Source organism: Pantherophis guttatus, chromosome 12 (genome assembly GCF_059756535.1).
Source record: "Pantherophis guttatus breed Tessera chromosome 12, ASM5975653v1, whole genome shotgun sequence".
Taxonomy (NCBI): Eukaryota; Metazoa; Chordata; class Lepidosauria; order Squamata; family Colubridae; genus Pantherophis; species Pantherophis guttatus.
In genome coordinates, this window is record NC_142074.1 from 12,052,380 (window position 1) to 12,075,665 (window position 23,286).

A 23,286-nucleotide genomic window follows, 5' to 3' on the forward strand; every position below is an offset into this window, starting at 1 on the left:
AGTATTTCTGTTTACAAATGCGACCACTGTATACAGTAGTGGCCAAAATTGTGGAAACCTTTTAGGAAAAGTGTATTTTCTAAAACTAGCTAATAACACCACTTTTTTTGGAGGAGTAGTACTATAAAATTATACATCAATGGAAAGATAGTTTAATCAAGAATGTAATGCAATAACTTTTATGAAGGATTTGCTATTAGAATAGCAGTTACAGTATAAAGAAGAAAAGTGAAACACGAGAGATACAAAAATGATCACCATAGAAAAAATGAGATATACAAAAATGATCGCCATGTCAGTTAATACTTAGTTGGGTAACCTTTAGCATGAATTACGGCCTTACAACGTCTTCCCATGGAGTGAACCAAGTCTTTTAGTTCTGCAGCTGTTATAATGTGAAACCAAGATTGAATGATGGCTTCTATTAACTGGGTTTTATTGCTGGGTCGCTTCTGACTAACAAGTTTCTTTAGTCGGTTCCATAGATTTTCAGTTGGGTGAAGGGCTGGGCCATTCCCAGGCCATTCCAGCAGTGGAATAGGATTATCTTGAAACTCCAAAAAAAAAAAAAGTGATGTTATTAGCCATCAAACCCAAAAATACACTTTTCCCAAAAGGTTTCCACAATTCTGGCCACTACTGTATATGCAATTTAGGGCAGCAGAACCTTTTGTCTGTTTCTTTCTTATCTTTAGATTGAATAGAATAGAATTCTTTATTGGCCAAGGGTGATTGGACACCCAAGGAATTTGTCTTGGTGCATACGCTCTCAGTGTACATAAAAGAAAAGATACGTTCATCAAGAATCATAAGGTACAACACTTAATGATAGTCATAGGGGTAGAAGCTTATCTGTTTTCTGAAGGCAGATAGCTAGCATCAATTTTCTACTTTAATAACCGTCAGCCCTTTTATCAGAGTGAAGCATAACCCTTTCATCGGTGTTGTATATTCCATTTTAATTTTTTTTTAATCATTATATCAAGGTACTGTAGGACTGGGTGATTTGGGGGTGCTGATGAGACTTCAGAACGTAGAGTTGTCATTTGCAGGCTGATCCTAAACTGCCCCCAATGTGGACAATGTAAATGTTATGCAGTGGTGGGATACAGCCAGTTCGCACCTATTTGGGAGAACCGGTTGTTAACTTTCTAAGCAGTTTGGAGAACTGGTTGTTGGAAGAAATCTTATTTTGGGTTTTTTTCCCCTTGACAGGGCTAATCCTGTAAGGAAGGCAGGAAGGAAATGTTCTGGTGTTGTTTCTAGCCTAATCTTTATTGCCCTGCTTACAGAAACTGCCTCTTTGATTAACCCTTATTACATTGTAACAGCTAAGGCAAAGCACCCATCGACGTGAGTGACGTTGAGTAGGCCACACCCACATGGTCACATGACTACTGAGCCATGCCTACCCAGCTGGTCATTAGGGCAGAGAACCAGTTGTTAAATCATTTGAATCCCACCACTGATGTTATGTTAACAGAATAACTCCAACAGCCTAATCCTAGATATTACAACTCTCTCTTGTTTTTTTTTTTTTCATGGAAAGATATAAGAAGACCATAATACCTCAAAAAGTTGGTTTAGATTGCAAGGACAATGTGGTAGCAAAAGGAAATCAGAAAGTATGGTCATATTCTAGTTCAGGGGTCAGCAACCTGCGGCTCCGGAGCCACATGCGGCTCTTTGGACCCTCTGCTTTGGCTCCCTGTCGGGTGATCCCACCACTGGCTGGCCCCGCCCCCCACCCTCCCCTCCCAGTCAATCCTCGCCTGGCCTGAGAAGGTAAGGGCGACGGCGTGGGATGGAGAAGCAGCCGAGGGAGAGACAGAGAGAGGGTGAGAGAGACGTAGAGAGATACAGAGAGATACAGAGAGGGGGGAGGGAGGGAGGGAGGGAGGGAGGGGAGAGAGAGAGATGTTTTGTGGTTCCTGGTGTTTTTTAACAACTGGTTCTCTGCCCTAATGACTGGTTGGGTAGGCGTGGCTAGGGGGGTCATGTGACTGGTGGAAGTGAGTGACATCGAGTTGGCCACGCCCACCCAGGCTTTGTGGCTCCCGATGTTTTCTTTTCTGTGGGAAACGGGTCCAAATGGCTCTTTGAGTGCTTAAGGTTGCAGACCCCTGTTCTAGTTATATGAAGATATGAAAGCAATAAACTCAAGGCTAGCCTTAGATAATTTAAGCCTAATCTGCATATGGCCTGATTTTCTACCTTGCCAAATTGCACTGGGGGGGGGGGGGGACCAACCCTTCTTCTCATTATGTATGAATTTTCCTGCCAAAATTTAACACCTAAAGTACCTTGGGTCAAAGGCTAATCTTTGAACGCCAAACTCTCGGAAAACAAATGAAGAGTGCAAAATGTTCGTGCTGAACAAGGCAGTTTTGTGCTGTTTGAAATGTCTGAGCGAGCGCAACATTCAAGGAAGGAAAAGGCGGAACAATGGGAAATGTCTAATGCATCCATTCAGCTTTGGACATATTGACTGATATGAGAAAAGGAAAGGCTTTTCTCAAACACTGGGAGAAACTGCTTGAGCAATAGAGCAGTTTGGTCACAGAACCTATTAGAACAATGATGCTTGTTGCTCTTTTGCTGCAAGTTTCCAGCCAGCAATGGATACCCATATTTGGGGAGAATAATAATACAGTATAGAACAGGGGTGTCAAACTTAAGACCGGTAGGCCGGATTCGGCCCATCGGGGTACTTAGATCTGGCCCGTGGGGCTGCCCTGGAAACAGCAAAGGACTGGCCCGTGGTTCCTCCGCCAGCAAAAACGGAGCTCGGGTGCCCCTCCCTCCGACCTCTCTTTTCATTGGAAGAAGGTTGCAGAAGACCATCGCGGTCGAAAACAGAGCTCGTGAGGGCCACATACGCCCCCCCTCCCCCGAGCTCCACTTTCACTGGTAGATGACTGCAGGAGGCTGCCGTGGTCCGAAAATGGATCCTAGATGGGCCGCGTGCACCCCCCCAGCTCCATTTTCTCTGGCAGAGGTCTTGCCTTCCTCTGCTGGAGACAATGGATCTCCCCAGCCTCACTTGGGTCACCAAAGGTGCCCTTGACATGAGTGATGTCCTCCCTGGCCATGCCCACCCCGGCCATGCCCTCTGCCCCCCCCAAGGTCAAACACAACTCTGATGTGGCCCTCAATGAAATCGAGTTTGAGACCCCTGATATAGAAGAATGTTCTGGACATCTCTAGGTAGGCTGGTAAAAGTCCTGCTTAAATCCTGGAGACCCTCTAGTCAACCACTGTTCAAACATTGCTCTAAATTCTCATGGGATATCTGGCTTAACATGGTGTGTGAAAGCCGTCTGGTGGAACATGGGTATGGCTTCATGGGATGTATCAACCCAGCCCCACTGTAGCTTGCTCAGCACCAGCAACAATATGGAAATATGTCAATCCACTGTGATAGAACAGTGATGAGAACAAGGCAGCTTCTGATGTGGAACAGATAGTCCAAGAAAATGCTAGGTCCGTGATGGTGAACCTATGGCACGTGTGCCACAGGTGGCACGCGTAGCCATATCAGTGGGCAGGCGAGCTCAGCTCCGGCATGCATGCACGCACCGGCCAGCTGATTTTCGTGCCTTCTGGGCCCACCAGAAGTAGGGAAACAGTCTGTTTCCTGCCTCCGGAGGGCCTGGGGGATTGTTTGGGAAGGCCTGTTTTTCTCTCTCACCTGACTCCAGGGCCGCTCTAGGAGCCTGGGGAGGGCAAAAACAGCCTCACCCACCCACCCTAGAGGTCCTCTGGAGGCCGAAAATGGCCCATTTGACAACTTCCAGTCCCACCGGAAGTTGGCAAACGGGCCGTTTCTGGCATTTGGAGGACCTCCCAGGGGGATAGAGAAGGCCAGACTCCTAGAAAGGCTTCTGGTCCCATCGGATTGTCAAACGGGCCATTTTTGGCCTCCAGAGGACCTCCGGGAGGGTGGGGAAGGCTGTTTTCGCCCTCCCCAGACTCCTAGAAAGGCTCTGGAGCCAGGTGAGAGAGAAAAACAGGCCTACTGGGCCATCGCATGCCAGGAGCAGGGGGAACGGGGGGTCGCACGGACATGCAGGGGCGGGACACATAGACCCCCCCGGCCCGCCCTCCTGGCATGCGATTGCAAAAAGGTTAGCCATCAGTGTGCTAGGTTATTCAATGCATAAAAATAAGGCTGAATCTGGACCAGCTCTTGAACAGGAGTACTATGGATAGGAGGAACATGCTGAGCTGGATAGTCTTTTAGCTTTATCCAGGATGGCAAAGATATTACATATAAGCCTTATTTTAGTTGTTCATTTCTTAAGCATCGTTCAGTAAGCCCTGTGAGAACTGCTCCTGGTGGTACCTGCTGGATGGCTCCTCACTTAAATGAGTCTTCTAGGAAAAATAAGAATGATGCGTCAATTAGCATACTAACAATGTTCAGCAACTTACCCCTAGCAACTAGGGATCCTGGATTGTACAAACCACAGCATGATTAGATAAATCTGATAAAGGCATTGGTGCTATCTTGCTCAAATCCTATTCAGAAAACACTGCAAAAGGTGTGGCTCATAAGCAGCTTTGGAAAGAACCCAAAAAACTGACTAGGCAAAAATATATAGACTTACTAATAAACAGAAGAAGGAAGCCCTCTTTCTACCTTTGGGCCTTCAGGCTTCAGGCCTGCCACAAATCCTACTGTGGGAAATGGGGAGGGGGGATTGCATAGAGGGAAGAAGATATGTAGTCATAATAAAATTCTTTCTAGAAAGTCAAGGCCATCGTGCCCTGCAACTGCGTTGAGAAGAATGAGGAGGTATCTTCTGTTCCGGACAGTATTTGATTGGATGTGTGGTGGACATGTGGGAGAGGGACAAAGTCTTAAACTTTCTTATGGGTGTGGAAAACCTGGAAGCTCTCAGATTCGGGTTTTCCCAGATGTCCCAATATAACATCTCTAATAAAAGCTTTGAGGAACTTCAAGCCTCAGAGTTTGATTTCGTTGGGGGTGTTACTTGGAACCCTGACAGATAGCTGATTATTTATACCGTGTTTCCCTGAAAATAAGACCGGGTTTTATATATTTTTTGCCACAAAAAAGGCACCAGGTCTTATTTTTGGGGGGAGTGATGTTGTCGGAAGCCTTCAGGAACGTCTGCTGCCAACAAAGCCTGCAAGGCTTTCCTGAAGGTCTCTCTAGCTGATAAATGTTATCGGCTGCAGAGGCCTTCAGGAAAGCCTTGCCGGCTGCAGAAGAAATGGGCCAGCAAGGCAGTGTCGGGGTATGCGAGGCCTGGCTGCAACTGTCCAAAGGCAAGTAGTACGACAGCTCCGTTCCCCCATCCCCACCCTAGCTTCATTTTTACCCGTGCACCCTGGAGTGGGCGGGGTCTTAATTAGGGCTTATTTTGAGGGTAGGTAGGGCTTATCTTGGATGCACGTGTAAAAAAATCAAGCTAGGGCTTACTTTCGGGGTAGGTCGTCTTTTCCGGAAAACATGGTAGATGCCACGAAAGGGTAGCAAACAGATGGTTTCATAATGCAATTTGAATCCCATTTTCTAAAGCTGGTTTCGTAAACCGATTGGCTGGATTAACCCATCAACCCAACCCAAAATTGCAATGGCTGGGTTTCCACATTGCACTCAGGGGTGGGGTGGGGGCACTGGTGGGATTCAGCCGGTTCGCACCACTTCGGGAGAACCGGTTGTTAACTTTCTGAGCAGTTTGGAAAACTGGTTGTTGGAAGAAATCATTAGGGCAGAGAACTGGTTGTTAAATTACTTGAATCCCACCACTGGGTGGGAGGGGAGGAGGAGACAAGCCAACCAAAACAAGAGGACCTTTCCATAATATCAAACTTGGTGCCCTGTTTCCCCCCAAATAAAGACATCCCCTGATAATAAGCCCAATGAGCTTTTAAGCACATGGCAATAAGGCCAAGCGCTTATTTCAGGGTTCAAAAAAAAAATATAAGACAGGGTCTTATTTTTGGGGAAACACAATAATAATTAGGGAAGTGGAGGGAAAAAAAATATTTGTGAATTTTTCTGGCTCAGCTAGATGCAATGCCAGGCAGATAATGTCTGAATGTGAGTCTTTGTGCTTCCATTACAATGTTTTGTGCTGAATTCTTTTTTTTTTCTCTCTCTCTCTCTCTTTCTCTCTCTTTTTCTCTCCTCCTTTCCCACAGTGTAAAACGCTGTCTGGTATCTGTGATCATATCATCTCTCTTTCATCAGATTCTCTGGTGTCTCAGTCAGCTCATCTTGAAGTTGTTCATCTTACAAGCATCATGCCCAGTGAAGGTTTGGTAAGCAGGAGCAAAGTAGAAGAACGCCAGATTTCCGAAAACAAATAAGATGATTAAAGGGGATATTGGCCGTACTATAGGTATCATGAAGTAGTTGCTTCAGGTGGTAGATCAGGAAAAGGAGCAAATGGAGGTCGAACTCAGACTCCAACAGCTCTAGGAATAGTTCTGCCCAATTCTAATGCCTTTATCTAAACCAGTGGCAACCTGAAGAAGATGTGTGGACTTCCACTCCCAGAATTCCTCAGCCAACATGTTAGCTGAGGAATTCTGGGAGTGGAAGTCCACCAGTGGTGGAATTCAAATTATTTTACTACTGGTTCTGTGGGCATGGCTTGGTGGGCGTGGTGTGGCTTGTTGAGTAGGGCAGCGGAAGGATACTGCAAAATCTCTATTCCCACCCCACTCCTGGGGGGAGGATATTGCAAAATCTCCATTCCCACCCCACTCCAGGGGAAGGATATTGCCAAATCCCCATTCCCTCCCCACTCCTGGGGGAAGGATATTGCAAAATCTCCATTCCCACCCCACTCTGGGGCCAGCCAGAGGTGGTATTTGCCGGTTCTCCGAACTACTCAAAATTTCCGCTACCGGTTCTCCAGAACCTGTCAGAGCCTCCTGAATAGCACCCCTGAAGTCAACACATCTTCAGATTGCCGTGGTTGAGAAACATGGGTTGGTGTATATTGGTGGTGCTGATGCTTCCAGTACTAAACTAGGGCAAAGTTCTAGAATGTTCATGAACATTCCATATTGTCAATGAAACATTCATTGTTTGGCTTCTGAAGGCTTTCACTGTTGTCATAGGATTCAAAATCAGATGGAAATCTAAATTTGAGAGAAAATTGAATCATGTGGAAGAGAAAGGACCTACATTTGTAGGTCAGTGAGTTGTGATTTTATAATGCTGTTCTGCCCAATTTCTGCCTATGTCTAGTTGTTTGTGTCTTGTGTTGCATAGAACATAAGACCCAGCCAAAGGGAGTAGTTGAATACTCATTGCAACTGAACAATCCCCAGTTTGGGGGGGGGGGAATCCAGAGGTAAAATGTAATCCTACAGTCATGGCCAAAATTGTGGAAACCTTTTGGGAAAAGTGTATTTTCTAAAACTAGCTAATAACACCACTTTTTTTTTTTTTGAGTAGTAGTACCATAGAATTATATATCAATGGAAAGATAATTTAATCAGCAATATAATGCAATAACTTTTATGAAGGATTTGCTATTAGAATGGCAGTTACTGTCAACTTGCAAAGCTTTCAAGTTGCCATGAGCAGGAGGGAGGGAGAAGTGATAGAGCTGATTGATTTCCCTAACTGAAGTGTATTCCATACATTCTTCCTGACTGCAGTCAGAAGGAGGGTGTTGGATTTCACAGCCAGCCATAGTGGTTAATTGGAGAATGTGATTTATGACATGGCCAGAGAGGAGGGGAGAGACAGGATCATAGGGGAACGTAAATCTACGTGGGATTAGTTCTAACTGCATCCAAATATTGCCGAAATGGTGCTCCTAATAAATGACTGTATTTCTTTTGAAGTTTGGCTCATGGCTCATGAATTCATTAGGGCATCTTTTGGAAACTTCACAGTTACAGTATAAAGAAGAAAAGGGAAACACGTAGAAAAAGCGAGATATACAAAAATGATCCCCATAGGAAAAAACAAGATATACAAAAATGATCACCATAGAAAAAAATGAGATACACAAAAATTATCACCATGTCAATTAATACTTAGTTGGGTAACCTTTAGCATGAATGGTGGCCTTACAACGTCTTCCCATGGAGCTAACCAAGTCTTTTAGTTCTGCAGCTGTTAGAATGTGAAATCAAGATTGAATGATGGCTTCTATTAACTGGGTTTTATTGCTTCTGACTAACAAGTTTCTTTAGTCGGCTCCATCGATTTTCAATTGGGTTAAGGTCTGGGCTATTCTCAGGCCATTCCAGCAGTGGAATAGGATTATCTAGAAACTCCCCCAAAAAAGTGGTGTTACTAGCCATCAAACCTCAAAAATACACTTTTCCCAAAAGGTTTCCATAATTTTGGCCACTACTGTAAATGTCACCTTTCAATTTCTTCTTTCTAGTTAATTCTTTATAGGCAAACTTTTGTTGTTGTGATTGTTCTTTTGCTGGCTGCTTTTGGCTCGAGAGAAAGCTAAAATACATACCATCAATCCAATTGCTGATATGCTTAATAATTAAATGCATATTTGGTCAATTCTGGGCTCTTCTTCTTGGTTATATCCAAAGAGCCAATCCAGTTCTGCTCCAACTACTTCCTTTCACTCATGTGAGATCCTAAACACAACACTTAGCAGGAGAAGATCTAACTCAACATTCCTTCTCCTGTCCTCTTCCCAAGTCTGTTATGTTTTGGGTTTTGTTTTTTACTAAAATTACCTAAGTTATTGAAAGCAGGGTCTTAATTCTGAGGTTAAAGCTGGCCAGATATAAATTGGGTTTTTTTTTTTTTATTTAGACAAGCTAAATCTAAAACCCACTTACTCAGAAATCCTTTTAGGTCCATCTCCCATTACTTTTCTTATTTCTTTGCCATAGCGATCTTCCTAATGATCTTTTCCATTGGGGGGGGAAATGTTAACATAAAAAGAAAACTACATTTCTCCAAGAGAAATTAACCCACCCATTGCCAAAACACCCAAGTAATTAAGTAAGCTCTTGTTCTGATCTAGGCTCCCTTAAAAAGCAAGAAGCAGAGTCTTGGTCCCCGCCAAACCTCTTTTATTTACACGACTGTGAATTACTTTCATTCACAGTCAGCAAGGCCTGTCCAAACAGTTTTTCAAAGGAATATTTATCAACGCACCTTATCTCACTTCACAAGCTGCCAGGTAACTAGTTTCCAAAAGCAGTACAAGGCAAAACTTGGCACAGAGTCTCTCAGAGTCACGGAATGAATGAATTGTTTCCTACAAAAGCCCATTCCCCGTTCCCCCTCTTTTGTTTCCTATGGGAGGGGCCAAGCACCTCCAAGTCGACCCTGCTTTCTGAGTTGTTTTTGTCTTCTGGCAGCTCTGCGCAAGAGCACACTGGAATGGGCTCCAGCTGTTCCTCTGCCTCACTGCTGTCTATCTCCCTCTCTGCCTCTGACGCAGAGCCCTCGTCCGAGCTTTCCCCAGCCCACAGGACTGGCCCATGTTCCTCCCCAACCTCCTCATTGTACAACTTTACTGCCAGTTCCACTGGCCACCGACAGGCCACAACATTATTCTGACCCTTGTAATAGTAGACCCACATGTTCTTCATGGCATAACCACTGAGCTGATGAATCTCCCTTGCTAACCTGTATCCCTTTCTGACTATTAAAAGAAGTGGATGATAATATCCTCTAACCTTAACAGGGCATGATATTTTGGTGGACAGATGGGACACACCTAGTGTATCAGGGAGGGAAGAATCAAGTGCAGAACTAGTCTAGAATCACTCACAACTCTAAAGGGCCAAAATCGACCCTTCTTGAATTTCTTGGAGCCTCATCTAATTGTTCCAAGGAAAAGCTGCCATATTGGAGAGATTCCTGTATTATAGGCAGACCATAATAAAGTAGTTAGCTTAAACTCTGCATACTGTATGTAGATCTGGTTATTCACGCCTGTCAGTTGTTGCCCAGAACAACAACAAAAAAGTATATAAGCATCACCGGGGGGAAATTATACAATGCTGTCTGAATATCTCTATTGTGTTCTGCCTTTACACTTCCTACAATACTTGGCAAAGTTTGAGAACTAGAGAATGTGTTGCTTTAGAGACTGTGGGAAACTTAAATATGTTAGACAAGTCCCCTCTTGCTGCAATCTAATAAGGGTTTCTCAGTGTAGGAGAAGAGAGAGGACACCCTCCCCAAAATCCTCAGATGTGAGGCTAGTAAAGGGCAGCCTCAGAGCCCACTGCCCCAAAGAAGAGGGGGTCAAGTTATTCTCCAAAGCACCAGAGGGCAGGTCAAGAAACAATGGTTGGAAACTAATCAAAGAGAGAAGCAACCTGGCATTAAGGAGAAACTTCCTAACAGTGAGGACAATTAACCAGTGGAACAGCTTGCCACCAGAAGTCATGGGTGCTCCATCACTGGAGGTTATTAAGAAGAGACTAGAGAGTCACTTATCTGAAATGGTATAAGTTCTCCTGCTTGAACAGGGGGCTGGACTAGAAGACCTCCAAGGTTCCTTCCAGCTCTACTCTACTCTACTCTACTCTACTCTACTCTACTCTACTCTACTCTACTCTACTCTACTCTACCCTACCCTACCCTACACTACACTACACTACACTACACTCTAATTCTAATTCTAATTCTAATTCTAATTCTAATTCTAATTCTAATTCTAATTCTATTATTCTAGACCAGTGTTTCTCAACCTTGGTAGCTTGAAGATGGGTGGACTTCAACTCCCAGAATCCCCCAGCCAGCAGCGCTGGCTGGGGGATTCTGGGAGTTGAAGTCCACCCATCTTCAAACTTCCAAGGTTGAGAAACACTGTTCTAGACCATCACATTGCCTTGTTTTTCTAACTGAGGACATACTCAAGAGATTGTAACTTGCCTATTTTTATGGGGAGAATCTCATCGCTGGTAAATTACAAAACCATGCTTTCAATTTCCGAAGGAACTCATCCCAATGGAAAACAAAAGGAATGGTAGAAGGAAATGTCTAGCACTGACATAGGCCATTCGCATCTGAATTACAGGAGGGTAAAAATGCCTAAAGAAAAGGTTTTATTATAACTAATATTTGGGCAGTGCACAATTCTGCTAGGAATTTCTGTCACATCGGATGAAGCTAATCAGCCTGACAGTGCTCAACTTGAGCTACAAAGTGCTATAACTGTTGCTCTGGATTTTTTTTTTTTTTTTCGGATACATTCCCCCAAGAAGTATTATTCTTCCTTTTGAGTTCCATCAAAAATCTTCAATTATCACGGGACTGCAACTCTTGATTTTCCATTTTTAGTTTAAAAAGCAGTGCCCAATCTACCAAGGAAATTCATTTGTGTTGAGCACGGTGGTTCCAAATCCCAAAATGTTATCGGTTGAACTGAAAAAACAGTCTGAGAACTACATGAGCCTCACAATATATAAAAGGGCAAGCGTGAATAATCTGACAAGTAAAAGATGAACAGAGGTGGAATAATATTTGGCAAGTTGCATTTCTCTTTTTCCTTAATGACCTCCTAGATTAGTTGAACTCTCCCAGAAACCTTAGTAAGCTGCAATGTTGGTTGGATAAAATGCCTTTAAATTAATAACTATATTGGCAGCTTTCTCTGTCCTTGTTTCGCTAGGACAGGCTTGGAACAACTTGTCTCCAGTCAAGGATTCCGGTCTCAAGTCTGCTGAATTGAAATGTCAGGTTTTCCCTTGACCTGCACAGAGCAACAAGTTACATCTGGCCGAAATCACACTAGATATTGCCTTGCTGGAATGGAGTATAGTGGAGTGGAGTGGAGTAGAAAACAGGAATGGAATGGAATGGAATGGAGTGGAGTGGAGTGGAGTGGAGTGGAGTGGAGTGGAGTGGAGTGCAGTAGAAAACAGGAATGGAGTGGAGTGGAGTGGAGTAGAAAACAGGAATGGAATGGAATGGAATGGAGTGGAGTGGAGTGGAGTGGAGTAGAAAACAGGAATAGAATGGAGTGGAGTGGAGTAGAAAACAGGAATGGAATGGAATGGAGTGGAGTGGATTGGAGTGGAGTACAAAACAGGAATGGAATGGAGTGGAGTGGAGTGGAGTGGAGTGGAGTAGAAAACAGGAGTGGAGTGGAGTGGAACAGAACGGAACAGAGTAGAGTGGAGTAGAAAACAGGGATGCAATGGAATGGAATGAGTACGGTAGTGTAGAGCAGAGCAGAGCAGAGCAGAGCAGAGCAGAGCAGAGCAGAGCAGAGCAGAGTAGAATGACAGAGTTGGAAGGGACCTTGGAGGTCTTCTAGTCCAACCCCCCCCCCCCCCGCTCAAGCAGGAGACCCTATACCATTACAGTCAAGTGGCTGTCCAGTCTCTTCTTAAAACTCTCCAGTGATGAAGCACCCACAACTTCTGAAGGCAGGGAGGGAGGGAGGGATGACCTAGTTTAGGGACAGAGCAAGTGTTTGACATGTAGAAGTCAGGGATTCAGTCTTTGGTTTTTCTCAAAGGGGCAAGTAGAATCTTCTGCTTGAAGAGCACTATTCATCGATGTCCATCATCCTGGGCTAAATGAATCCCAACGTTGTGTGTTCAAGACCGAGTTCGCGCAGCACAGGAAATCCCCAAGTATCGAGTTATTTTTATCTGCTCTTCTGAGAAAATATAAGCAGTGCGCAGAGGCTATGGTTGAAAAATAGCACCGAGACATTCACTCTTATTCGGAAATGTAACAAGATTGGGATAAATTGCCTTTAGTTTACATTTGAGTGAAACCTGACCACGTTTTTCTCCTTCTGAAATAATCATGAACGGGATTGCGGTAATCCCTCAGCCGACACGCTTCTTTGAGTTCTGCACTGTACTGAAATAAATAATGTATCACCCCACCAAAAAGAGGGGGGAAAAAACATTTGTCCTAGGGGAGCTATGGACAAGAAAGAACAGATAATTTAGGAGAGATTACAGGCAAATATTTTGTTGAAGGTAGGTTGTTGTTTTTCAACTATGCAGGAGAAGCACTAGCAAAAAGGAGGCGCAAATGTTTGGGTCTGTGGGAAGGTTTACTCTTCGTTGTCGGAACTTCAAAGGCAATGTTCTGACCCAGTTTTAGCAGGAGGAAGAAACAGATTCCTTGTCACGAAAATCCCCTCTTGATTTACCACTGGTGAATTAATGGTATTCACCCACCAAAAAGTCCAGGCAAGAGTCCTGCAAGGAGTTAAGGGCAGTAACAGATCTTATCAGTTCCTTGCGATAATTGCAAGGCTGTGAGCTTCCAGCCAAAAAGCTGCAAATGAACTTCTGGCAAGCAGTCTTTGATGCCCGAAACGCAATGAGCAAAATCTTCAGAAATACGAACAGTTGTCTCCTATGACAACCACTCCCCTTTCCTTCTATTTATTCCCCAGCCATGGAGGGGCCATTCAGCGTCCATGTGTGCTTTGCTTCCCGAGTCAACTCCTTGTCCTCCGTTGTTCTCCTCTCTAACAGCTCTGTGCATACGTGCATCTGGAACAGGCCTCCTCACTCATCTCAGCCTCCAAAGGCACTGCCTCTCCGGTGGCTGGGAAATGTCAGATGGCCCTGGCTCTATCTCTGCGTCTGATGCAGAGCATCCATCAGAGCCTTCCCCAGACTCCAGAACTGGCCCAAGTTCCTCCCCAACCTCCTCATCGTCTGAGTCTGTCGCCAGCTCCGCTGGAAGCTGGCGGGCCACAACAGGCAAAGATAGATTTCTCCATTCATATGAACTGCACGGATAAGGGCCCCCCCCACTTGCTATAATCTTCCCTTCCATTTTTTTCCATATACACACCCATCTTGTCATACAGATGGATGCTTTGCTAACAATAAATTAGAAACCTCCTGATGTGATTGGGAACTGCCTGTGGCAGCTTTTTCCTCTACTACCCCATAACAGATGGCGGCAGAGGAAAAAAACAAAATCCTGTACGGGTAATTTGTAAAGTTTGGTCTGCCTGTCTGATGGAACATAATATGGAATAGTCCCTCAAGCAGTGTCTTCATGACATAGGAAGCTATAGATTTCCTTTAGTGTCAGCAGTTTCTTACGATGAAGGATTAACTAGCCCTTGGAGGATCCCCCTTAAACTGAAGGCCACAAATATTAAAGGAGATTCATGCACATGTGGTGTTTCTGGATACAAGAGGGAAGACAAATAAGATTTTGGACAAAGACCAGAGGAAGGTTGCAAAAACTGCTTTACAACCTTGGGAAAACTGCTTCCAAGTTTCCCGTCCATCAAGAGTGCATCTCACCAGATGTTATGGGTTGATATGTGCTCCCCACGCTTTGTGCAGGGAAACCAACAGATCATTTGATGTGTCACCTTCTGTCCCATCTCCTCCCTCTAAAAGGCCGGGGTTAGTCAATTCTCCACTAAATCTAATACCGCACACATAAAGTTTTTTCTCCAACCTCCACAATTTTTACAGATCGTAACAAGACAGCTTTCATTGGAAGTATAACTTGCATAAATCATTAGATTTATTGCAGACCACATATGTGGTCTGCAAAATCCCACTGCATTGGATTGGGCTTAAGCAGAGGATTGATACCAAAGCTCTCAAACTGCTACTCCAGCCAGCTGTCTCATATCATTTTGCTCAGGGTGCAGGACAACCTGGGGCCAACCATGCCAAGGTCAGTCACTTCTGGAATAGAATAGAATAGAATAGAATAGAATAGAATAGAATAGAATAGAATAGAATAGAATAGAATAGAATAGAATAGAATACCTGTAAAATACAATAGAATGTAGAAATGGGATAGAAGAATAGAGTAGAGTAGAGTAGAGTAGAGTAGAGTAGAGTAGAGTAGAGTGGAGTGGAGTGGAGTGGAGTGGAGTGGAGTGGAGTGGAGTGGAGTGGAGTGGAGTGGAGTAGAGTAGAGTAGAGTAGTAGAAGAAGGAATAGAATTTGGAGTAGAGTAGAGTAGAGTGGAGTAGAAGAGGGAATAGAATTCGGAGGAGAGCAGAGCAGAGCAGAGCAGAGCAGAGCAGAGCAGAACAGAACAGAACAGAACAGAACAGAACAGAACAGAACAGAACAATAGAGTTTCCAAACTTGCCAACTTTAGGTCTTGTAGACTTCAACTCCCATAATTCCTCAGCCAGCAGGAATCTTGGAAGTTGAAGTTCCACAAGTCATAAATCTGCCAAGTTTGGAGACCCCCTTGGAATAGAATATGAGAGTTGGAAGGGACCTTGGAGGTCTTCTAATACTGCTGCTGAAGCAGGAGATCTTATACCATTTCAGACAACTGCGTGTCTTAACACTTTCTTAACAGGGTGATTGATCCCATGGTGGCGGGCATGCCTCCAAAACATCTGGTTTAGAGCTCATATCAATCCTGCAAATCCATAACCTACTTTTGTCCCAGATGTTTCTCTTACACCTCTGGAGATGGCACATTTGAGGAAGCTAGAAAAACAGGCATACTTATCTCTCGTTGCCAGTAGCACACCTCCTGGGACTTGGTGTTTCTAAACCTGGATGAAGTACACAAGCATCGTGCTAAGAATCCCTCATTGTAGACATTTAGCAGCTCCTGAGCTGGCTTGTTTTGATGAAGCCTCACATCGGCGCAGCCTTTATGCCCCAACCTGTTGTTCTCATTTTAAAGACAAGCTTCAGAGACCTGTGTTTTTCATAGAAAAAAAAAACAGAGCTGTTTTTTTTTCTTCTCAAAGCAGAGAAACGCACCCAGCACTTATTCAAGGATGCTGAATAAAAATAGCATCTAAATCTTCAACGGGTCTGTTTTTTTTAATGAGTTAGTGCTCTGTATGGGGCGCAACGATGACAGAAGTAGGTCCTGTTGATAAAAAGTATTGTTTGAAGTTCTTCTTTTTCCTTCTCTGCCCAAATCCCTTGCATTTCACACTCAATAATATGGTCAATATTAATCCCTAAGTTTTCTATTTGAAGATCACGGAGGGGAAATAAAGATAGGACTTCATTCAGCTCTCTGGTGGAGTCAGGGCTGATTCTGATTCCCTTTCTCTGTTGCTGATCTACCTGCAGTGGCTAAGATGCTGAGCTTGTTGATCGAAAGGTCGGCAGTTCAGCGGTTCGAATCCCTAGTGCCGCATAACGGGGTGAGCTCCCGTTATTTGTCCCACCTTCTGCCAACCTAGTAGTTCGAAAGCACATAAAAATGCAAGTAGAAAAATAGGGAACACCTTTGGTGGGAAGGTAACAGCGTTCCATGCGCCTTTGGTGTTTAGTCGTGCCGGCTACATGACCATGGAGACATCTTCGGACAGCGCTGGCTCTTCGGCTTAGAAACGGAGAAGAGCACCACCCCCTAGAGTCAGGAACAACTAGCACATATGTGTGAGGGGAACCTTTACCTTTTACTTTTGGAAACAATAGGTTGCAGGTAATTGTGCTTGGTCCCCATTGTACTTCAGAAAATATTGTCAGGTTGGGAAAAGTCATGTCTGACTTGTTTCTAAACCTTACAGCATTTATCCGACTTAATAAAAATTCTTGATGGCCAGAGAATGCTAAAGGGAATTTTGGAAGTGACGGGGAAAATCGAGAAGACAGAATGGATAGAGTATATTTGAAGGGCTGCCACAGAGAGGAGGGGTGTCAAACTATTTTCCAAAGCACACAAAGGCCAGACAAGTAATAATGGATGGAAACTGAACAAGGAGAGATTTAACCTGGAAATAAGGAGAAATTTTCTGACAGTGAGCGCCATCAACCCATGGAACAAAAGTTGCCTTCAGAAGTTGTGGGAACTTCATCACTGGAAGCTTTCAAGAAGAGACTGGTCTGCCATGTGTCAGAAATGGTGTAGGGTCTCCTACTTGGGTGAGGGGTTGGATTGGATGACCTACAACAGTGATGGCAAAACTTTTAGGCACAGAGTGCCCAAACCAGAAGGCGTGCACACGTGCCTGAGTGCCGGAAATCTGATGACCAGCTGGCTGAGCTGGGACGATGGTGCACGTGCCCACAGAGAGGGATCTGCATGCCATCTCTGGCATGTGTGACATAGACTCACCATCACAGGCCTACAAGGTTCCTTCCAACTCTGTTAATCTGTAAAAAAAATTGGAGAACAATGGATTGTTCTCACCGTTAGGAGAAATTTCCTAGCAGTGAGAACAATTAATCCCTTGCCTTCAGAAGTTGTGGGTGTCCCATCACTAGAGACTTTCAAGAAGAGACTGGTGTTGTGGCCCACCAGCTGCCAGCTGCCAGTGGAGCTGACGGCAGACTCAGTTGATGAGGAGGTTGGGGAGGAACTTGGACCAGCTCTGGAGTCTGGGGAAGGCTCTGATGGATGCTCTGCGTCAGACGCAGAGATAGAGCCAGGGCCGTCCGACATTTCCTAGCCACCGGAGAGGCAGCTGCCTTTGGAGGCTGATACTGTATGAGTGAGGAGGAAGAACAGCTGGGGCCTGTTCCAGATGCACGTATGCACAGACAAGTTAGGAGAGGTGAACAACGGAGGACAAGGAGTCGACTCAGGAAGCAAAGCACACATGGACACTGAATGGCCGTTCTCTGGCTGGGGAATAAATAGAAGGAAAGGGGAGTGGTTGTCTTAGGAGACAACAGTTCGTATTTCTGAAGATTTTGGTTCATTGTGTTTCATGCCACAAAGACCGCTTGCCAGAACTTAATTTGCAGCCTTTCGGCTGGGAGCTCAGGGCCTTGCAATTATCACAAGGAACTGATAAGGTCTGTTACTGCCGTTAACTCCTTGCATGACTCTTGCCTGGACTTTTCGGTGGGTGAATGCCATTAATTCACCAGAGGTAAATCAAGAGGGGGTTTTCGTGACAAGGAGTCTGTTTCTTGCTTCTGGGTCAGAACAACTGGACAGCCATTTGTCTGAAGTGGTATATTCGAGAAGGGGGTTGGATTAGTTGACCTCCAAAGTTTCTTCCAACTCTGTTATTCTACATTCTATGACTATGTTCATGTTTTAGAAAAGAGCTTGGCTGGGTGGCTGGGTGGGGTCCTTAACAGGAGCACACTATACACCCGTCTTTGTTGCAGGAACCGCTAATTCATGTGTTATCTTTGTATTAATGGTTTCTCATCTCATTCTTTTTTAGGGAATGTATATTAAGTCAACCTACGATGGACTGCACGTGATCACTGGGACAACAGAAAATGTATGTTTCTCTATTTTCGTCATGGTTCTTGCCCTTGTTTCCATGCATGTCTACATGTGTATATATGTGCATGTACACACATACATACATGGATACATACACGCATGTACAGGTAGTCCTTGACTTACAACAGTTTCTTTAGTAATCATTCAAATTTACAACAGCACTGAAAATAGTGACTTATGTCACAGGTTCACATGTACGACTACGGCAGTATCCCTGTCGTCACGTGACCGAAATTCAGACACTTGGCAACTGGCATGTGTTTATGATGGTTGCAATGCCCAGGGGTCATGTGATCCCCTTTTGCGAACTTCTGACAAGCAAAGTCAATGGGGAAGTTGTTGTTGTTGTTGTTAGTTGTGAAGTCGTGTCCGGCCCATCGCGAACCCATGGACCCCATGGACAACGTTCCTCCAGGCCTTCCTCTCCTCTACCATCCTCTGGAGTCCATTTAAGGTCACGCCGACTGCTTCAGTGACTCCATCCAGCTACCTCATTCTCTGTCGTCCCCTTTTTCTTTTGCCCTCAATCGTTCCCAGCATTAGGCTCTTCTCCAGGGAGTCCTTCCTTCTCATTAGGTGGCCAAAGTATTTGAGTTTCATTTTCAGGATCTGGCCTTCTAAAGAGCAGTCAGGGTTGATCTCCTCGAGGACTGACCGGTTTGATCGCCTTGCAGTCCAAGGGACTCGCAGAAGTCTTCTCCAGCACCGGAATTCAAAGGCTTCCATTCTTTGGCGCTCAGCCTTCCTTATGGTCCAACTTTCACAGCCATCCATTGCAACTGGGAAAACCATACCCTTGACTATACGCACTTCTGTTGGCAGGGTGATGTCTCTGCTTTTTAGTATGCTGTCTAACTTTGCCATAGCTTTCTTCCCCAGGAGCAAGCATCTTTTAAGTTCTTGGCTGCAATGGGGAATGGGGAAGTTAGATTCACTTAATAACAGTATTACTAACTGAACAACTGCAGTGATTCACTTAACAACTATCTTGCTTAGCAAAATAAATTTTGGGTTCAGTTGTTGCTGTGGTGAAATCCATTTTTTTTTTTACTACTGGTTCTGTGGGCGTGGCTTGGTAGGCATGGCAGGGGAAGGATACTGCAAAATCTCAATTCCCACCCCACTCTGGGGCCAGCCAGAGGTGGTATTTGCCAGTTCTCCGAAATACTCAAAATTTCCGCTACCGGTTCTCCAGAACCTGTCAGAACCTGCTGGATTTCACCCCCGAGTTGTTGTCATAAGTCAAGAACTATCTGTAGTCTAGTTGTTTCACCTGTAAGAAAAGAAGAAAATTATGGGGTTTATAATTCACCTAGGCTCAGTTTTTCTTAAGATTTATTATGGAGCTTTTTCTATATTCCACTGCTAGCTTTTCAACTTCAGCTATCTCGTAAATGGCTTTTATCTTCTGGTCTTCTTCTTTTTTTCTTTTTTTTTTTCCTACTGAGTTGAAGTTACTCTGACAGTGCACTGAATTTTATGTCTCTAATGCCTGTCATGCTGGATATTTTTAAGTGTTTCAATTCAGGGTGTTTTATTTTAAAGCACATTATAAGAAGCCACGAGAGTTTACTGGGGAAGGAAAAACAACCGCAAATGCATTTTAGTAACTGCGCGAAACGTATAGCCCCAAATCCTGTGCTTTAAATAGAATGGAAAATCGTTCGTTCTCGCATAGGCTTCGCCGTCGTGATACATAATTCATTCCATTTCTTGAAGTCTCCAGCTGTTTGGAGATCTGAACACCTGGTGCTCGGTCTCTAATGTCCTGTTTCAGCACATGGCTTCTATGATTTAACGTGGCATATAATCTACAGATTTAACTGAGTTCAGAAAGAACTCGGGGGGGGATTTAAGCAGAGAGCAAAGATCACAGCACGGACATCCTTCCCAGATGTGCCCCTCCCCCAAGGTGGCATCTATAAATCTTTTGATACCTTTTCATCACTGCCATCATGGTCTAGGTTAGCAGTCACCAACTGGTGGTCCGTGGACCACTTTGTGTGGGTCAGAGGGGGGCAGAAATTCCAACTCGGGGTTCTGCTTCAGCTCCTGGTACGGGGCTTTGGGTAAAGGCTGGAGGGAAGTGGCACTGGTGGCGAAGAGCCAGAAGGCCTTGTTCCAGTGGGACTGCCTCATGGCCTGGAACTGGCTGACCATCTCAGCTGCTGAGCCTCCAGATGCCGGTACCTGGCCTTGCACTCCTGCAGGTCTTCCCTCTGCTTGGAAAGCCTATGCTCCTAGTCCTCAGTGAGGTGCTTCTTCTGAGCCTCCTTCTTGGTCAGATCCAATTTGAACTGAGCTGTTTTGCCAACTCTTTCTCGTGGTGGCTGCTTAGCTCCAGGAACTGCTTCCTGTTGGGGCCCTAAGGAGCCGGGTGGGCAGGCGAGGAGTGGCTGGGAGGGGAGGGGCGAGTAGAGGCCAGCGAGGTGGCCCTCGATGTAAATGACATCGAGTTAGCCATGACCACCCAGTCACATGACCACCTAGCCACACTCACCCAGCCGGTCATTAGGCAGATCATATTAGTGGTCTGTGGGATTTAAAATTATGAATTTAGTGGTCCCTGAGCCCCAAAAGGTTGGTGACTCCTAATCTAGGTGCTTATTTTCAACTTCTGGGCCAGTCCCACCCAATGTAGAGTATCAAGTGAATGTTTCCCTAACTCAGTTTTGTTGGAGGCCAAAGCCATGTAAGGTAAAGAGATGGGTAAAACAGAGGGACCAAGAAGGTGGAGGCTTCAGAAGCCACCAGTGGTCAAAAGAATATCAACCACTGACCAAAAGTACTGATCTCTACAGCCAAATCCTGTAGAAAGCAACATCCCTCAAGATCTTCCAGTAATGCTTCCTGTAACAAAATATTTAGTTTTATCCAGCTAGATATTGTTCATAGATTAAATGAGCAATCACATGAGTGAACTCAATTTTCTACTAAGAGGGTGGATGGATGGATGGATGGATGGATGGATGGATGGATGGAGCTAGATAGATGATAAATAGTAGATAGATAGATAGATAGATAGATAGATAGATAGATAGATAGATAGATAGATAGACAGACAAATAGATATATGATAGATTAATCGATCGATCGATTGATAGATAGATAAAGACAGAAAAATAGATAGATGATAGATAGATAGATGATAGATAGATAGATAGATGATAGATAGATAGATAGATAGATAGATAGATAGATAGACAGAAGACAGAGAAATAAATACATGATAGATCAATAGATAGATAGATAGATAGATAGATAGATAGATAGATAGATAGATAGACAGACAGACAGAAGACAGAGAAATAGATACATGATAGATCAATCGATCGATAGATAGATAAAGACAGAAAAATAGATACATGGATAGATAGATAGATAGATAGATAGATAGATAGATAGATAGATAGATAGATAGATAGATAGACAAAGACAGAAAAATAGATACATGGATAGATAGATAGATAATAGATAGATAGATAGATAGATAGATAGATAGATAGATAGATAGATAGATAGAGGGCATGGCTGACTGGGTGGGTGTGGCCAACTGGGTGGGCGTGACCAGCTTGACGCCACTCCCCCAAACTGCTGGCATGTTTCCTCTTTGCATTGGGTGGACCGGGCAGAAACCATGCTGGCTCTATCTTTCCTCTTCACATTGGGTAAACCAGGGCGGCCTCGCGGGCCGGATCCAACCACATTGCAAGCCGGATCTGGCCCGCAGGCCTTGAATTTGACAACTCCTGCCATAGATTATCTGATAACTAGACCCAGTTGAAAGCTTTCTCCTGTGCTGCCTCTTCTACCACCTCATCCAGTTTGAGGAAAGAGAGTTTGGCTTTGAAATTATTTCAAGACGTGAATAGCCATGAAATTCTCAAGGATGGGGGTAGGGTGCTCTCTTCTCTTCTCTTCTCTTCTCTTCTCTTCTATTCTATTCTATTCTATTCTATTCTATTCTATTCTATTCTATTCTATTCTATTCTTTCCTTTTGCAATGTAAACCTCTGAGCAGGGAAACATTCTACAGCTAAGATATTACTGTAGATTTTACAGCTAATAAATTATATTTATAATTTATATTTACATTTTTAAGGGACACATTGATCAGAAAGAGTGGGATTGGAAATCTTCCTCCTTTTCTCCTTCAAGTTTTAAAATAATTGTGTTCAGTCTCTTGTGGAGGCTTCAGCCCCTGATTTTATCTGGGGCCGGCAAAATCAGAAGAAAATTGTGCTGCCTGCCACTCAATTTCAATTGCCTGATTCATATTACCTCTATGGCTACAGCAATGAATGCTCACTATTTGGAGTTAAAAGAAGATGGCCTTATATTTTATACCCAGAAAGGACGGCGAAGAGTAAATAAAATCTTCTTTACCTGGATTTTATTAAAGCAAAATGCTTCCAGGGTTCTTTCGCGCTCTCTTTCCCCGAGGCTCATTTTCCGTGTGAGAGATAGTCTGGGGAAGACTGGAATAAAATTATCCCAGTTTAACAAGGCAGAATGGAAAAAGGGAGTTAGCCTTTATTGGGTCTTTGATATAACCATGCCATTCCCTTTGGGGATATGAGCCTGGTCGGAGCTCCTTAGGAAACATACTGCAAACTTCTTAAGTGAAACAGAATAAAATGAAGATGGGGTGGGGAAAGCTGTAACTAACATGATGATGATGATGATGATGATGATGATGATGATGATGATGATTGGATTTCTGATTCTCGGGGGATGAAAGACAGATGATGGTGTGCTGATGGTGTCTCTGCAGATGCCTCCTAAATCCGCCTAGGATATGTTGTAACAGTTATTCCAGTAGAGTAATAAAGCACACTCGCTAATTTTATTGCGATATTTATATCACTTTATGTTCAGCACAAGTGGGCATCCCCCTCCTTCCCTTTCTCTTCCCCTTTGTAATTGTGGAATCTCTTTAAAAGGAAAGATCTCTTTTAAACCTGAAGAGGAATGGAGGATGGACGGGTGGGTAGGTTTCTCCAATTCTTCAAGGATAGGAAGGGAGGGAGGGAAGGGTTGTGAGAAGGGTTGGAGAGTAAAAGACAAACTGAGTGTTTACATTATTCAGGAGAGCAAAGTGAGAAAATGCCGTTGGCAGCCTTCCTGGTGGAAAGCAGACTTCGTGGGTTGGCAGGAGAGGGTTGGAGGAAGTT

At 44.2% G+C, this 23,286-nt stretch overlaps 1 protein-coding gene across 1 annotated transcript in view; it reads left to right on the top strand.

Annotated features, from left to right (window-relative positions):
• LOC117669499 (connector enhancer of kinase suppressor of ras 2-like) overlaps nt 1-23,286 on the top strand; it is a 392,766-nt gene that overhangs the window by 211,433 nt on the left and 158,047 nt on the right. The window contains exons 6-7 of the mRNA XM_060692093.2: nt 6,175-6,294; nt 18,048-18,107. Of these exons, the coding sequence (XP_060548076.2) occupies nt 6,175-6,294; nt 18,048-18,107 (180 nt within the window). The remainder of the gene's footprint in view (nt 1-6,174; nt 6,295-18,047; nt 18,108-23,286) is intronic.